The sequence below is a fragment of the Delphinus delphis genome, chromosome 18, assembly GCF_949987515.2.
Source record: "Delphinus delphis chromosome 18, mDelDel1.2, whole genome shotgun sequence".
NCBI lineage: Eukaryota > Metazoa > Chordata > Mammalia > Artiodactyla > Delphinidae > Delphinus > Delphinus delphis.
Window position 1 is genome coordinate 6,508,480 of NC_082700.1, and position 14,127 is coordinate 6,522,606.

The 14,127-nt window shown below is 46.7% G+C and overlaps 1 protein-coding gene across 5 annotated transcripts in view; it reads left to right on the forward strand.

Moving 5' to 3' along the window:
- The window catches only part of MTUS2 (microtubule associated scaffold protein 2), a 486,774-nt gene that overhangs the window by 433,524 nt on the left and 39,123 nt on the right, over positions 1–14,127 (forward strand). For all 5 annotated transcript variants that reach the window (XM_059995941.1, XM_059995940.1, XM_059995944.1 and 2 more), the window contains one exon: positions 5,046–5,112. In XM_059995941.1, the coding sequence (XP_059851924.1) occupies positions 5,046–5,112 (67 nt within the window). The remainder of the gene's footprint in view (positions 1–5,045; positions 5,113–14,127) is intronic.

Consider the following 14,127-nt stretch of genomic DNA (forward strand, 5'->3'; position numbering starts at 1 on the left):
AGACTCTTAAGCTTCTTGAAGGCAGAAGTATCCTGCCTGGCCTGTCTGCCTGCCGCATAGTAGACACTAAGTAAATACGTGTAGTGTTGGATACATTCCTGTTTCTGGATCAGTTGGGGTGAAAGCACCTCAGATTCACGCAGCGTTTTATGTGTTGATTATCATTCAAAACAGATCTGTTCAATTTTAATCAAAACCAGGCTGTCCTGTCGATTTCTAATTGGGGGAGGGGCTTAGGTGGCTGATGCCTAAGTAGGGTCACGTGGATGATGATAACACAGATGGGCGTTTTCACTTCCCGCCACCACCAGTCACACAGGCAGCAGCAGCCCCAGAACAGACAGCCCCCCGTTGACCAAGCGTGTTAGGATGACAGTGCGGCAGGCTTGCTTGGGGCTTGGCCACACATCCAGTTGCTCGAAGTTAATGGGCTGATGAGCGGGTTGTACCCTTTGCCAGGCTTCTGTAGCCAGGAAAGATCAAAGGCAGCGTTTCTCCAGAGTTTGCAGCGCCATGTCTAAGAAGAAATGTGGGCTTCACTGTAGCAGACCTGGTAGGACAAGAGGTGGAGGGGAGACTCGGATGTTCCGTGGGGAGAGCACATCTGGGATTCCGTCTGTGAGCGCAGCGGACCACACCAGAGACACTAGAGGACTCGGACTGCAAAGGAGAGGTGCGTGACAACATAAAAGAGGCGGCTAAGAAACACAGCTGCTGGTGAGGGGCCGAGATGAATGTTCTCCAAGTGTCCGTTTCTAGTTAAGCCCGTCCTAGAGTAAACAGTAATTTTAGAGAAACGGGCGTCTTCGACTTGACAGTTTCTGGACTGTATCACTAGGGGAGTTGGGATGCCTAATGCTGAGTTCTATTTTTAGCCCATCGGGCTGAACGCAGGGGCTCATGTGCTTGGCACCAGCGAGGAATTTTCCACTCATTCCCCATGTAGGGAAGCACTGATCTGACACTGAGGCCTCGAGGAGGCCCTGCTTGTATTTCAGCCCTCCCACTGCATCAGGACTCCGGACCTGGCTTGGGGTGGGGGAGGGGGGGTGGTGCATGAGAGCCCTCGGAAGGGAGCCTTCGGGGCAGCCTCACTCCAGACATTCAGCAGAACCTCAGGGCCCGGCAGGAAGGCTGCTGGGCTCCGTTGAGCCACAGTGGCTGCAAAGGTGACTCTCGGAGGCAGGGAGTGGAGAGTGGCAATTCCCTTTAGGTCCCTTTCTTGTCTAAGGAGCAGTGTCCCCGAAGTCTCAGTTGTTGACTCATTCCGTTGCAGGGCAGCATCGCATCATTCTGCTTTGGTTTGCAGGAAACAAAACGTAACGTAATTGATGCAGAGAATTCACAGATTAGAAGAGTTGATATCATTTCAAAATCAAGCACTTAAGGAAGGAGGGCTGCAGCCAGACTGCTCCGGCTGGCCTCCGTGAGCAGAGCCGTGCCAGCGCCTGCAGGAGGAGCACGTTGGGGGGCCATCGGGAAGGGCTTGAGAAAGCTGACTGAGGAAAAGCGAAGTAGCTGCCCTATCCGATGTTACCACCACACAGAGGCTAGAATGGAAATGAAGTGCAACTGACAAATCCACACCAAGGACAAACACAGCGAGGGCCTGGGGCGGGTGGGGTGTGAACGCAGCCAGGCAACACTTCCATGGAGCAGTCATCGGAGGTGGCGCTGCCTCTCCTCCAGTTAGACGGGGAAAGCTTCGTGGTAATGAGAGCTCGGATCCAAGCTGAGGATGGGTGCAATTGGGATCTCGGTGTTGGGTCTAGGTAAGCACGGGACAGAGGGGAGCTTCTCCTTGTGTTAGTGTTTGATAAAGAGTGTGGAGCCTGGGTGAAAACTCCTGCTTGGCCACTTCCTGGCTGGTTGTGCAGGTTACTTGGCCAGTTACCTAACCACAGGACCCCAGTCCCGTCCTCCAGAATGGGAAATAAAACCCCAGGACCTGCTTGACAGTATTTGGGGGAGTAAGTGAGCAAAAGGGCTTACCCAGCACTGTGCCTTGGCATCTAGGAAGTGTTTGGTCAAGGTTGGTGTTAATACTGACGTAGTGATCAGCAGACCTTACCCAAGCTCGTTTTCCTTGACATTTTAGCCACCAGGTTTGTTGCTTGTCCTTGTCTGTTTGATGACCCTGAGATCAGTTGGTTTTGTCATCTGTGCCTGCAGAAGGTTGGGGGTGAGGGGGGCCTGGGTCTTCACGGATCGTCTTCCTCTCTGCCTCTCAAAAGGGAGAAGGTGCAGGGTCTCTCACCTCCCTGGTTTCCCTCCTATTTCCCCTGCATCTCTTCTCCCTTCCCATCCTCTTCCCTTTCCTCTCTTGCGTCTTCTCTTTCATTCTCTCACTTACGTTTCTCCTAAAGCAAAGATGGGTGGGCAGGCCTGGCCACAGATACCAGTGGTGGCTTTTCATCGAAGTGACTCAAGTCTGAAGATCTTCATGAGCATCATTACCGTCTCCAGCTGAGGCCTGTCCTCCTCGCTGGACCTTCAAGCCACTCCGTCCCCAAATGCCTGATTCTTCCGTGGCTGGAAAGCGGGGTGTGATGGGTTGTGACGCAGGATCCCTCTGCACGGGTAACATCCACCCAGGGCTTCGTCCCAGGGCTTCTGCAGGCGCTGAGGGAAACGTTGGCTTTGGGTGCAAGATTAGAGTCAGTTTGTTGTTTTTTGTTACATTCTAGTCGATCCCTGCCTAACCTCGTCTAAGTCTTTGCAACTCTCAGCGGCCCAAGAGTGAATCCTTGGTGTTGCTATTTCTGGACCAATGAGGACAATATTTCAATTCTCTGGCTGTGCTTTGGAAATTGACGATAGGAGCGTTCAGAATTATTCTTTTATTTATTTATTTTTAATTTTATTTATTTATTTATTTATGGCTGTGTTGGGTCTTCGTTTCTGTGCGCCGGCTTTCTCCAGTTGTGGCGAGCGGGGGCCACTCTTCATCGCGGTGCGCGGGCCTCTCACTATCACGGCCTCTCTTGTTGTGGAGCACAAGCTCCAGACGCGCAGGCTCAGTAATTGTGGCTCATTGGCCTAGTTGCCCCGCGGCATGTGGGATCTTCCCAGTGCAGGGCTCGAACCCGTGTCCCCTGCATTGGCAGGCAGATTCTCAACCACTGTGCCACCAGGGAAGCCCCAGAATTATTCTTGAGAGTAGAAACAAGTTAGTTTTTTCACTAGTTTGAGATTATTTCAGGGTAAATACTGAAATTTACCCTCTCAGGAATACCAAGTTTTCTTAATTTGTAGTAACAAGTCAGCCGGCTGTATTACGCTGCTGTTAGACCAAGCACCTGTGCCTGTGATCAGTCTGACTAGACACTTTGCCTGTTCTGAGTTCTCTAGTCTTTGAACTTACAGTAGAATCAAGACAGAGTCAGGAAGGTGCTTTAGGAAAAAAAAAAAAAGCAGAGAACAAGACATATGCCAACTCTAAACACATTCAGGCACTCAACGTGGAAAAGCACCTGTCATCTATAGGATGTCATCCAGTGGCAAACAGAATCAAAGGAAACAACAGAGTTGTAGTAACAGCTAACACTTGTATAGAGCTTGTAAGTGCCAGGCACCGTTCTAACTGCTTCACGTACGTTAATTTATTTAACCCTCAGGACAGCCCTGTGCTGTGGGCGTGGCATCGAGGCAGTGTCACGTAGTGATTAGGAGAATGTACACTTTCAGGGTGATTTCCAGCCTTCAAATTCAGGGAAGGCGAGGATGCTATGGGCTGGGGTGAGGAGGGAGCTCCATGAGTGGGTTGGGGGTCCACTGTCCCTCAAGTAGTGTATGGTTGCTACATTAGTCTTAAGAGAAGCATGACTTAATCATTGTTAATGCCTGTGACTAAAATAGCTCGCAGCTTATTATGCAAGTAGAGTGTTACCTAGGCATGACATTCTAATATTGCTTAGCAAATGCCCTTTGGATAACCTGAGACCCTGCCATCAAGCCAACGTAGCACACGTGTCACCGGGGTCTAAACGCAGCAGACACAGAGACAAGATCGTGACAGCTGTCTGTTCCCATTCGGCACAGGTTGTCCAGAGGTGCTGACATCGAAGTCACAGCAAGTTTAAGAAAGAAAGAGCATTCACGAGGCCCTGAGGATGTCTGTGCTAGATATTTGGTACCCATTTTGGCCAAAAATCCCTCTTTGGAAACGTTTGCTTTGGGAGTACATTCTACATGATGAAGGAGCCTTTCCTTGAGGGCCTGTACTTTTGGCTTCTGTCACTTGAAGAGAATTTATGTACCACATCTTTCCTAGTTATTTTTAGTAGTAATAAATATCACAACAAATGTAAATATTGGTGCTGACTCATGCCTTCAACTCATCTATTTTATGTCATAGTTTGTATTTGATTTGAAAACAACTGAGCAATCACTTAGTGACAAATGGCGTTATTCACAGTAAGTAACACTTTGAGTGTGAGTTTTCTTCGTCTTCCTTCTACCGATGCAGAGAATGGAACAAAAAACCTTGGAAACTTAAGTTTTGGTGTTGGTCTTATTACAAAGAGAAATGTTTCATGTTAGGTTTTCTGCCCATTATTCATTAGGTAGGTAACAGTGCATGTATGGACAAAAGGGTAAGTTTAAGGGGACAGCTGGGAAAATAAGCATCTGTCCCTCAGAGAAATATGGTATTTTCATGGTCAAAAATCTCGTAATAGTGACAATAATTAAAAATATATAATAATATATAACAGCAGATTAATGTGTAGGACATAGACATGCAAAGAATTACTGTAGGTTGAGGTATACAGAGTGCAGTACAGGTATACAGAGTGCAGAAATAATACATGGGTATTATTAATATTATTAATATTATACGGCAAGCTTTGCGATTTGAATGTGATACAAATGAGTGAGTCAGACATGGCTTTGTACGTTTTTTATATGCTTATATAATGAGAAAATTATCTCCTTAAGGGCTCAACTTATAAATATTTGCTTAATATGATTCATCAATTGAACATGTGAAAGTGCTTACTTAGCCTAAAACGAGGGGACTCTCGGTATCCATTTTGTTTTTTCAGAATGAAAGTGCCCTTGTGAAAGAAAAAGAGCTGTCAATCGAACTTGCAAACATCAGGGATGAAGTTGGTAAGTAGGGCATTGGCAATGAGGAACGTAAAAAGTGTCTTTTTCTGCTATCTGTGAATGTATAACAAAAGCAGTTGTGTCTCAGGTAATGACCAGAGCACACCTGCCTGGACAAAAGGAAGTATCTTCCCCAGCACAGTGGTGGGTTCTTGTAGCCTTGCGGGGAGCTGTGATTTCTATGTCATGTCTCCGTTGTTATACGGGCAGCTTCCTGACAGTTCACGGTGGAACTAATCAGGCTTGAGTCTGCTCCTCCCAGACGGCAGCACATCTCTCTGTCTGCCTTGTGTGGGGTGACAAGCACCCCTCCATGTCACGCCCCACCCCTGGACAGGCACAGCTCCAGCAGAAGCAGCTCAGCTTTGGTGGGTAACTGAGGTGCTCCCTGTAACTTGCTTCCTGCCACTGTACACCCTGCCGTGAAATACTCTGTGATCTAGAACACGAATCTGGATGGCTTAGAAAATGCTAGGGTTCATGTTGAAACTCCTTCTCTTTGATACGATGGTGTAGTTCTGGCTGAACCGCAGGACAGCTTGCCAATGACGGGAAGATCCCCAGAGCCTGGGATGTGGTAACCAGCGCCCCTCCCTCTGTGCTGTCCCGAAGCTTCTGAGTGCAGCAGGAACCACACGGGGATCACGCTGGGATTTTGTGTTTAAGCCTTACTTGATTTCTGCATTAGTGCTAAGAATAGAACAAGAATTCACCTGCCAAATGAAAAAGCCATGGGGGGAGGGGAAGGCAGCACCACGGCCTGGGCCCGTCAGCCCAGCATTCGGCCCCAGAGGACACTTTAGCAGCGAGTTCCTGAACCACTGGAGAGGCTGCATTTGTGAGAGGGAAAGACGGGGATATCAGGATCGCCTGTTAACCGTAAAGTCATAAATTCTCGTGTCTTGACCTGCAGGGTATTCCCTTGAAGGGAAAGGGGTATTGAGCTTACAAACCAGACTTCCCAGTGATCCTGTAGAGAGATGATGAGTCCTGTCTTCTTACCCCCCAGCCTTATTTGGACCTCTTATCAGCTGAGTCTGGGGGGCGGGGTCACTGGAGGGGAGGGGCCAGGTGTGCGGTTCTGAGGGGGAGATGGAATTTCTAAAGATTGTAAATTTGACATAGAAGAAAAAAAAGAAGCTGCGAAAAGTCAGAATCCTTTAGGGGCACTTCTACAGATCCCAGAACAGGGCTGGCCTGTCCCCCACATTCAAAAATCGCTGCTTAAAATTCTTCACAACCATTAAAATGCTGCCCTAAATTCTACCGATACCTGCTCGTAAGTACCCGTCAGCTTTCTGCACCCTTGATGTGAAGAAATTCAATCAAAGGTCTTCAGCCTCCAGCCAGAATCAGCTTTGCTGGTGGTTCCCAGCCCTGGTGCGTGTTCGAATCACCTGGAATGCTTTTTAGAACATCGATTCCCGGGACCTTCCCGAGGGCAACAGAATCAAAATCTTTGAGGGTGAGGCTGAGGCTGAGGCATTGCTTCATTCCCCAGGTGTTTCTTAGGTGCAGTTTGAGAATCACTGAATTGCGTTGAAGGAACAGGGGTTTTGATTTGGAGCAGGAACGAGGCCGGGGAGTGGGAGGTTCCCGCAGGCCAGGGCTCCGGGCAGCAGGAGGGGCCCAGGCAGAGGAGCCAGGCGGGTGAGGGACGGTGCCGAAAGAAGACAGATTCCACCTGCTTTGATCTCACCCTTAGGGTTGGCCTGGCTCCCGGGAAAGGGGAGGGAGGTCCCCCTCCCTTCTCATCCTCCTTCCCTCGCCTTTGCCGGTCAGGCTGGGTGTCCATCCTCTGAGTCCGCTCCCATCTGGATTAGATGAGCTTCCGGGAACTAAACACAAAAAGGAACCCCCTGGTGTGTTCGCTGACACACTTCACATTTACAATACATTTCCATCTGTGACTTCTCTGGGGGAGCTACCACAGAATCTTCTAGAAGGCGTGTAGTTAGAATCCCTCTCAGAGATTTTGAGATGTGTCATCCCACACTGATGGAATCTCTGACCATAGTAGTTTTTAAGTAGGAAATTTCTGGCAGTTGACTTACAAGTAAACTTTGAGGACATCTCCAAATAAGTGGTGTTTTCTTTTTTTTTTTAATTAATTTATTTTTATTTATTTTTGGCTGCGTCGGGTCTCTGTTGCTGCGCGTGGACTTTCTCTAGTTGTGGCAACCAAGGGCTACTCTTCATTGTGGTGCGCAGCCTTCTCATTGTGGTGGCTTCTCTTGTTGCGGAGCACGGGCTCTAGGCATGTGGGCCTCAGTAGTTGTGGCTCATGGGCTCAGTAGTTGTGGCTCACGGGCTCTAAAGCGCAGGCTCAGTAGTTGTAGCGCACAGGCTGAGTTGCTCTGCGGCGTTTGTGATCTTCCCAGACCAGGGCTCAAACTCGTGTCCCTTGCATTGGTAGGCGGATTCTTAACCACGGCGCCACCAGGGAAGCCCAAGTGGTGTTTCCTGATCCCACTTCGGGCATCAGGTGTGTAGGAGATTTTTCCACATGGAGAACACTTGCTGGGTGTTCAACAGTTCAGTTCAGTTTTGACACTAACTCTCCGAGTGAGTGCAGACCCCACAGGTGAAGGGCCAGTCCCACTAGACTGCAGGTGCCAGTCCTAAGTCCCAGGAGCCTCTTATACTTCTGACCAACTGGCTATAAATTCAGGGGTTCCCATTCCCATCCTAGAATGACTTGTACAACTCAGGAAAACACTTTACTTACGTTTACCAGTTCATCATAAAGGATACAACTCAGGAACAGCCCAATGGAAGAGATGCACAGGACAAGGTGTTTGGGGGGAGGGGGAGGTACGGAGCTTCCACACCCTCCCAGGACAGGTCCCTCCCCCAGGAGCTAGCTGTGTTCCCTGACCTGGGAGCTCTCTGAATCAAGAGATTTTATAACCTCTTCTCCAGCGTCTCCTTTCCCTAGAGGTTGGTGAGTGGGGCTGAAAATTCCATCCCTCTAATCACCTGGTCTGTCCTGTGACCAGCCCCATCCTGAGGCTCTCTAGGGGCCCCCCAGTAAGTTACCTCGTTAGCATAAACTCAGAGAAGGAGCTCATCATAAATACAAAGGCACTCCTGTCACTCAGGAAATCCAAAGGGTTTTAGGAGCTCCAGGGACAAAAAGCAATGTATTGTTCTACCACACCTAGCCAAGGTACCTCGCCAAGGCTCTGCCCAGTTCCTTCATTTAACAAGCTTCTGAGCACCTTTATGCACCAGGCAGCTTCATAGCATTTCAGAGGTGATCCAGGTCTTAATGACTATAGTCTATTCACCACATTTGTGAGATCGGTAAACTGAGACATGGTCAAAGATCTTGGCTAAAGTTGGGACGTCTGTAAGAAGTACCAAGAAGAAAACCTTAGTTCTCCTTAATCTCAGTCCATTCGTTCATTCAACAGATATTTATTAGGTGCCTAGTATGTGCCAGGCACAGGCTAGGCAGGGTCACCATGGATGGTGAAGCAGTCATACCTTGCAGGGGGCGCCCCTCTGAGTGGGGGCTGAAAGGCACCCACACTGCAGGCGCTCACCAAGCCCTGGACCCCAGCCTGCGGTTGCTGCCACCCACAGGAAGGGGTCTTTTTTTCTGATTTGCACAAAGGCACCATGTGGACTAGCTATGACCTGGTGCCGTATACGGACAAGTCAGTGGTGGATAAGACACAGCTCATGTCCTCGAGGAGCTTCCGACCCAAGACTCCGTGCGGGAGGGGCCATCTGAGGTGGGCTTGCACAGTGACTGAGGCTCGGGTAGATGCACGTGGGAAGGGAGGGAGCACGATTATTGAGCACCAGCTATGCCTGCTGCCCCAGTGAATGTGCCCTGGACCTATAGGCGCCATGACCATTTGGGGGCATTACCTATCCTGCGTACCTTTGGAAAGGAAAACCCATTCCTCCTTCCACGGATTAAAAACACTTATCGCACTTGTCACTTAAGAGTTATAAAACACTCTGTCGTAAACTAGAATCAGCTACTCTTCGCCTTTGAGTGTTTGGGGTTTTACCAGTTTTTGCTATTACGCTATAGTGAGTGTACTGTTTGCAAATTACTTTTCTCCTCTTGTGTTATTTTGTTGGAATATAATCTCAAAAGTGTGGACCAATAATTTGGGTAGGATTTCACATTTGATTTAAACTCATCTATATGTGCAGTGTCCTGGATATTTATTCTGTAAATCACTGCACAAGATTATGGTGGATTTAATCTCAGTGTAGCTAGGGTTGCCTTATAAGAAGGGAATTAAATCAATTTCTCCCTCCCCCTCCCCTCCCCTCCCCTCCCCTCCCCTCCCCCTCCCCTCCCCTCCCCTCCCCCTCCCCTCCCCTCCCCCTCCCCTCCCCTCCCCCTCCCCTCCCCTCCCCTCCCGTCCCCCTCCCCTCCCCTCCCCTCCCCTCCTCTCCCCCTCCCCCTCCCCTCCCCTCCTCTCCCCCTCCCCCTCCCCTCCCCTCCTCCCCCTCCCCCTCCTCTCCCCCTCCCCCTCCCCTCCCCCCCCTCCCCTCCCCCTCCCCTCCCTCTCCCCCTCCCCCCCTTCCTCCCTCTCTCTCTCACACACACCTGAGAAGGGACACGTAATTGCCAGTCATATGCCAAGATGTAGTTTGGGATGGAGCTTTTTGTGGTCCAAGGGTAGAGTCCCTGTGGAGTGGCTGAAATTTCTGTCATCTGTGGTATTTGTATCTCCTATGAAGACAGGGATCTCTAGTCATCCTCCTGAAAGCTTCTCATCTCAGGTCACCCTCCAGGGTTGATGGCTCTTGCCTTGTCTTTGGAGTTGGCCTGAATTGGGTCTATCCTTGGAAAAGCCTTCCTCTAGCTGTATTGGTTGTGGGATGAAAGGGCATTTCGGATCTCCAGGAAACCAGAATCCAGCATCACATCCAGGGAAGGAGGAGTAAAGATGCTAGAAACATATTTAATATATGATTTTTTAATCACATCTTAAAATTTCCCCAAAAGTACAGTTATTAAAATATGAGCCCTGATTTTTGGGTAAAGTGGCGTTCTCCAGATTTGGAAGTCAAATACTGGATCCTTGAAGGTTCATCCTTTACATTTGTAGATGCCGAAAATGATTTGTGAGATGTTCTTCCCGGAAGCAGATTACTTCCTTTTGAGACGTTACGCTTCAGGTTGTTGACCACCATCAGGTAGATATTTATGGTCTTCTCTCCAGCAAAGCTGCCTTATTAGAAAACCTGAGCTATAAGAAATGCGAATTAAAAAGATATGAATTAGATGAACTCCACAGAAAAACACGCAATAAATAGCTAGGTTCAAATGGGGCCTCTGGCTCACACTCCTTACTTAGCCCCAGTGCTCTCACAGGCAGACCAGAGCCCTGCTGAGATGTACGTGCAGACACAAGTTGGACCAACGCTAACAACACTGCACATCTCCCACCAGATTCCTTCCTCAAGGCCGCTCAGAACTGTGACTGTCTGAATGTGCTGTGAAATTGCCTCTCATCTTTGAAGCTCTCAGTCACCCAGCCGCCCTCCTCCTAGCCTTCTTTACCTGCCACTGCCCCAGTCCCACTGCTGATGGACAAAGCTTCTCTCTGCACCCACGTGTGGCTCTGTCACCCCTTCCTCTCCTGAACTTGTTAGCTCTGCTCTGGCTGTTCCCAAGCCACGGCCATGGGCTTTTAGCTTTCTGCCAGCCTCAGACTTAAGATGGACTTTGCTTTTTCGTCTCTACTGAAAACTTTAAAAACACTTAACATGAAATACAGTTTTAAAACAGAAAGCAGTAATTAACAAAGCAATCCTTCTGTTAAAGTTTCTCAGGTATTGTACAGGAAGCTAAATGGTTAAATCCCCATTTAGATTAAAGTTAGCTTATTGAAACAAAACATCATATCTGAATGTTTTCTATAATATGAAATAAAGTCATACTAAAGACCTCTGAGAGCCTGATATAAAGGTATGATAGAAATCTCAGTTTATGACAGTAAACACTGACTTGTTATTACGTTCTTAAGTTACTAAATAGAATGAACTTTTCAACTTATTCTCATTTATAACTAGCAACCTAAATATGTTTACACACACTACTGTAAGTGTATCTGTGAGATGATTTCACCTTCCAGGGTTTATGCATAAAATGTGTCTTCCAATTTATGATCATAATCCCTTGTATTTACAAAGCACTTAGCACTTACCAAGCTCTGTCATATGGTATGTTTTATTTCTTCATTCAGACAGCTCTGTGAAGTAGGTGCTGGTGTCTTTTATAGGAAATTGAGGCTCAGAAAGGTTAAGTGACTTCCATAAGAGCACACAGCTGGGATGGGACAGAGTCAGGTCTTAACCCAAGTCTAGAATTCTTCTACACATCGTATGTAACTTTACCCATCGTGAGTAACTTTACACATGGTGCGTGACTTTACACACGGTGCGTGACTTTACACATCATGTGTAACTTTACCACGGCATCCCCAGCTCCCCCACCACCTTTTTTTGGTAACTTTTAATTTAATAGATTGAAAAATCAGGTAAACAAAATAGTTTTGTATCCCAGTTCTCTATGACTCCCACCCAAAACCATGATAGATGCTAGTATGAATCTGTCCAAACGTAGATTAAATTATGTAACAGTTAATTCATCCCTAAGCTATAGCCATTAGGATCGGATTCAGGAACAAATAACAAACTCCCTAAACAACGGTAGCTTAATCAAGCTAGATGTTTATTCCTCCCTTATATAAAAGTCAGGAGGTGAGCACCCAGAAGCAGGTGTGGTTCTGTTCCACAGAGTCCACAGGGGGCCCAGGCTTCCAACAGCTCAGCGTTCACCCATCCCCAAGACAGTGGTGCTTCTCCTTGTGGTCCCGGGTGGCAGTGGTCAGCACTGGGTGCCACGTGGTCATCATATCTCTAGTCCAGTAGTAGGATGGAGGAGGGAACGAACGAAGAAGCAGAAACAGTGAGTCAGCTCCTCTTGGGGAAAAGTTTCCCGGAACTTATATCTCCTTGGCCAGACCTAAGTCACAGGGCAAACCTAGTCACAAGGGGACTGGGAAATGTGCTCTTTTTTCTTGGTGACCTTGCCCAGATATTTTGTTACTGTGGAGGAAGGGGAGAGCTGTGCTGTGGAGCCTCACTTGCCTCCGTCAGTAAGATGGAGGGAATAGTCCTGTCACACGAGCTGAATGGGAGCAAAGGATCTAGCAGAATGTTTGGCAGAAAATTGAGGGCACAGTATATGCTAATTCCCTTAAGTTTCAGATTAGATTCCGTTGTATTCCTTCCCCTCACAGCTTTAAAAAAGATGAGTTAAAATGCAAAACCCAAGAGGACACCTCAGAAAAAATAACTAATCTTGAGATCACAAAAATAATGTACATTTTCTGATTTATAAAAATATCTCTTCGAAGCACACCAATTAAAAGACAGTTTGCCAGATTGGATAAAAAAGCAAGATGCAGCTATGGGCTGCCGAAGAGAAATCCACTTCATATATAAAGATATAGATATTTAAAAGTAAAAGGATAGAAAAAAGATATACTATGCTACCACCAATCCAAAGAAAATTGAAGTGTCTGTGTTAATATCACAGAGTAAACTTCAGACCAGGAGTGTTACTAAGGATGAAGATGGCCATTACATAATGATCAAGGAGTCAGTTCACCAAAAAGACATAACAGTACTAAATATCTGTGCGCCTAAAAATAGAGCTTCAAGTCACATGAAGCGAAAACTTGTGGAACTGAAAGGAGAAATAGACAATTCCACTATTACAGTTGGAGACTTCAGCCCTCCTCTTTCAGTACTGAGAGAACGAACAGGCAGAAAATCAGTTGGATTTAAAAGACCCAAACAACAGTATCAACCAATAGGACCTAACTGACATTCATAGAAGATTGCATCCAACAAGCAGAATGTACATCCTTTTCAAATACACGTGGAACATTGACCTACATGGACCATATGCTGAGCCATAAAACGAACCTCAACAAATATAAAAGAATTGAACCATACAGACTGCTTTGGACTCTAACAGAATCTGACTATACAGCAGTAGCACAAAAATACCTGGAAAACTCCAAACACTTGGAAATTAAACAGCACACAACTAACACATGGGTCAAAGAGAAAACCAGAAAGTAAATTAGAAATTTATGTTGAATTGAATGAAAAAATAAACACAACATCTCTGGAATACGAAATTCTCTCTGATCAGCAGAGTTGAATCTTCTCAATCTTCTCAACAGCTTTGGCAGGGGGGACCCAAATACATATTTACTATTTAACTATCACTGTCCTAGGTTCTATGGTGGGGTGCAAATAGTGTTATTTAGAAGATTTGATCTAGAAGGTTTGGTCTGCTGTCAGAAATTTGAGTGTGACAGTAGAGATTCAAATATGCTGCTTTCTTTGCAAGATGGACCACTCAGCGTGACGAGGTCTGGGAGTTACCTGTCCCTCCTATAGGAAAATGATGTTCTGAGCTGGGAAAAAATTCAAGCCAGTGATGTCAACTGCCATGATTAGATTTTATCCCAGTAAATGTAATTTTTAAAAGTCATTTTAGTTTCTATCTCAAACAGGTGCTTACCCATGCACAGTAATATCAAAACCACAAACTCCCTTAGATGTACCAGAGACTGGGTTTGGTTGCCATGGAAAGTACATCATCAGCTACAGTTCCACAGAGCTGCTACTTTCTTTGAGACAATGATTTATTCTAACTGGCAGCAACACATTTTTTGATATTTATAAAATTCTTTGAAGTCTATAGGTATAGCACCTTTTAGTTATTTTATATGGAGATGTCTGTTTTGTGATGCTCTGAAATATTTACTCCTTTATGAATAATGTTAATATTTTTAAATCTGGGGGTTTAATCCTTAACCTGAATTGACCGAAAAAAATAAGGATACCAAGGGCTGCCCGTAAACTACCCTGCGGACAAGCAGTGTCTTGAAACTTGGAGTCAGCAGCTTCCATACAATTGTGACTTCATAATAAATCCAATATCTACAGTGGTGTATGGTT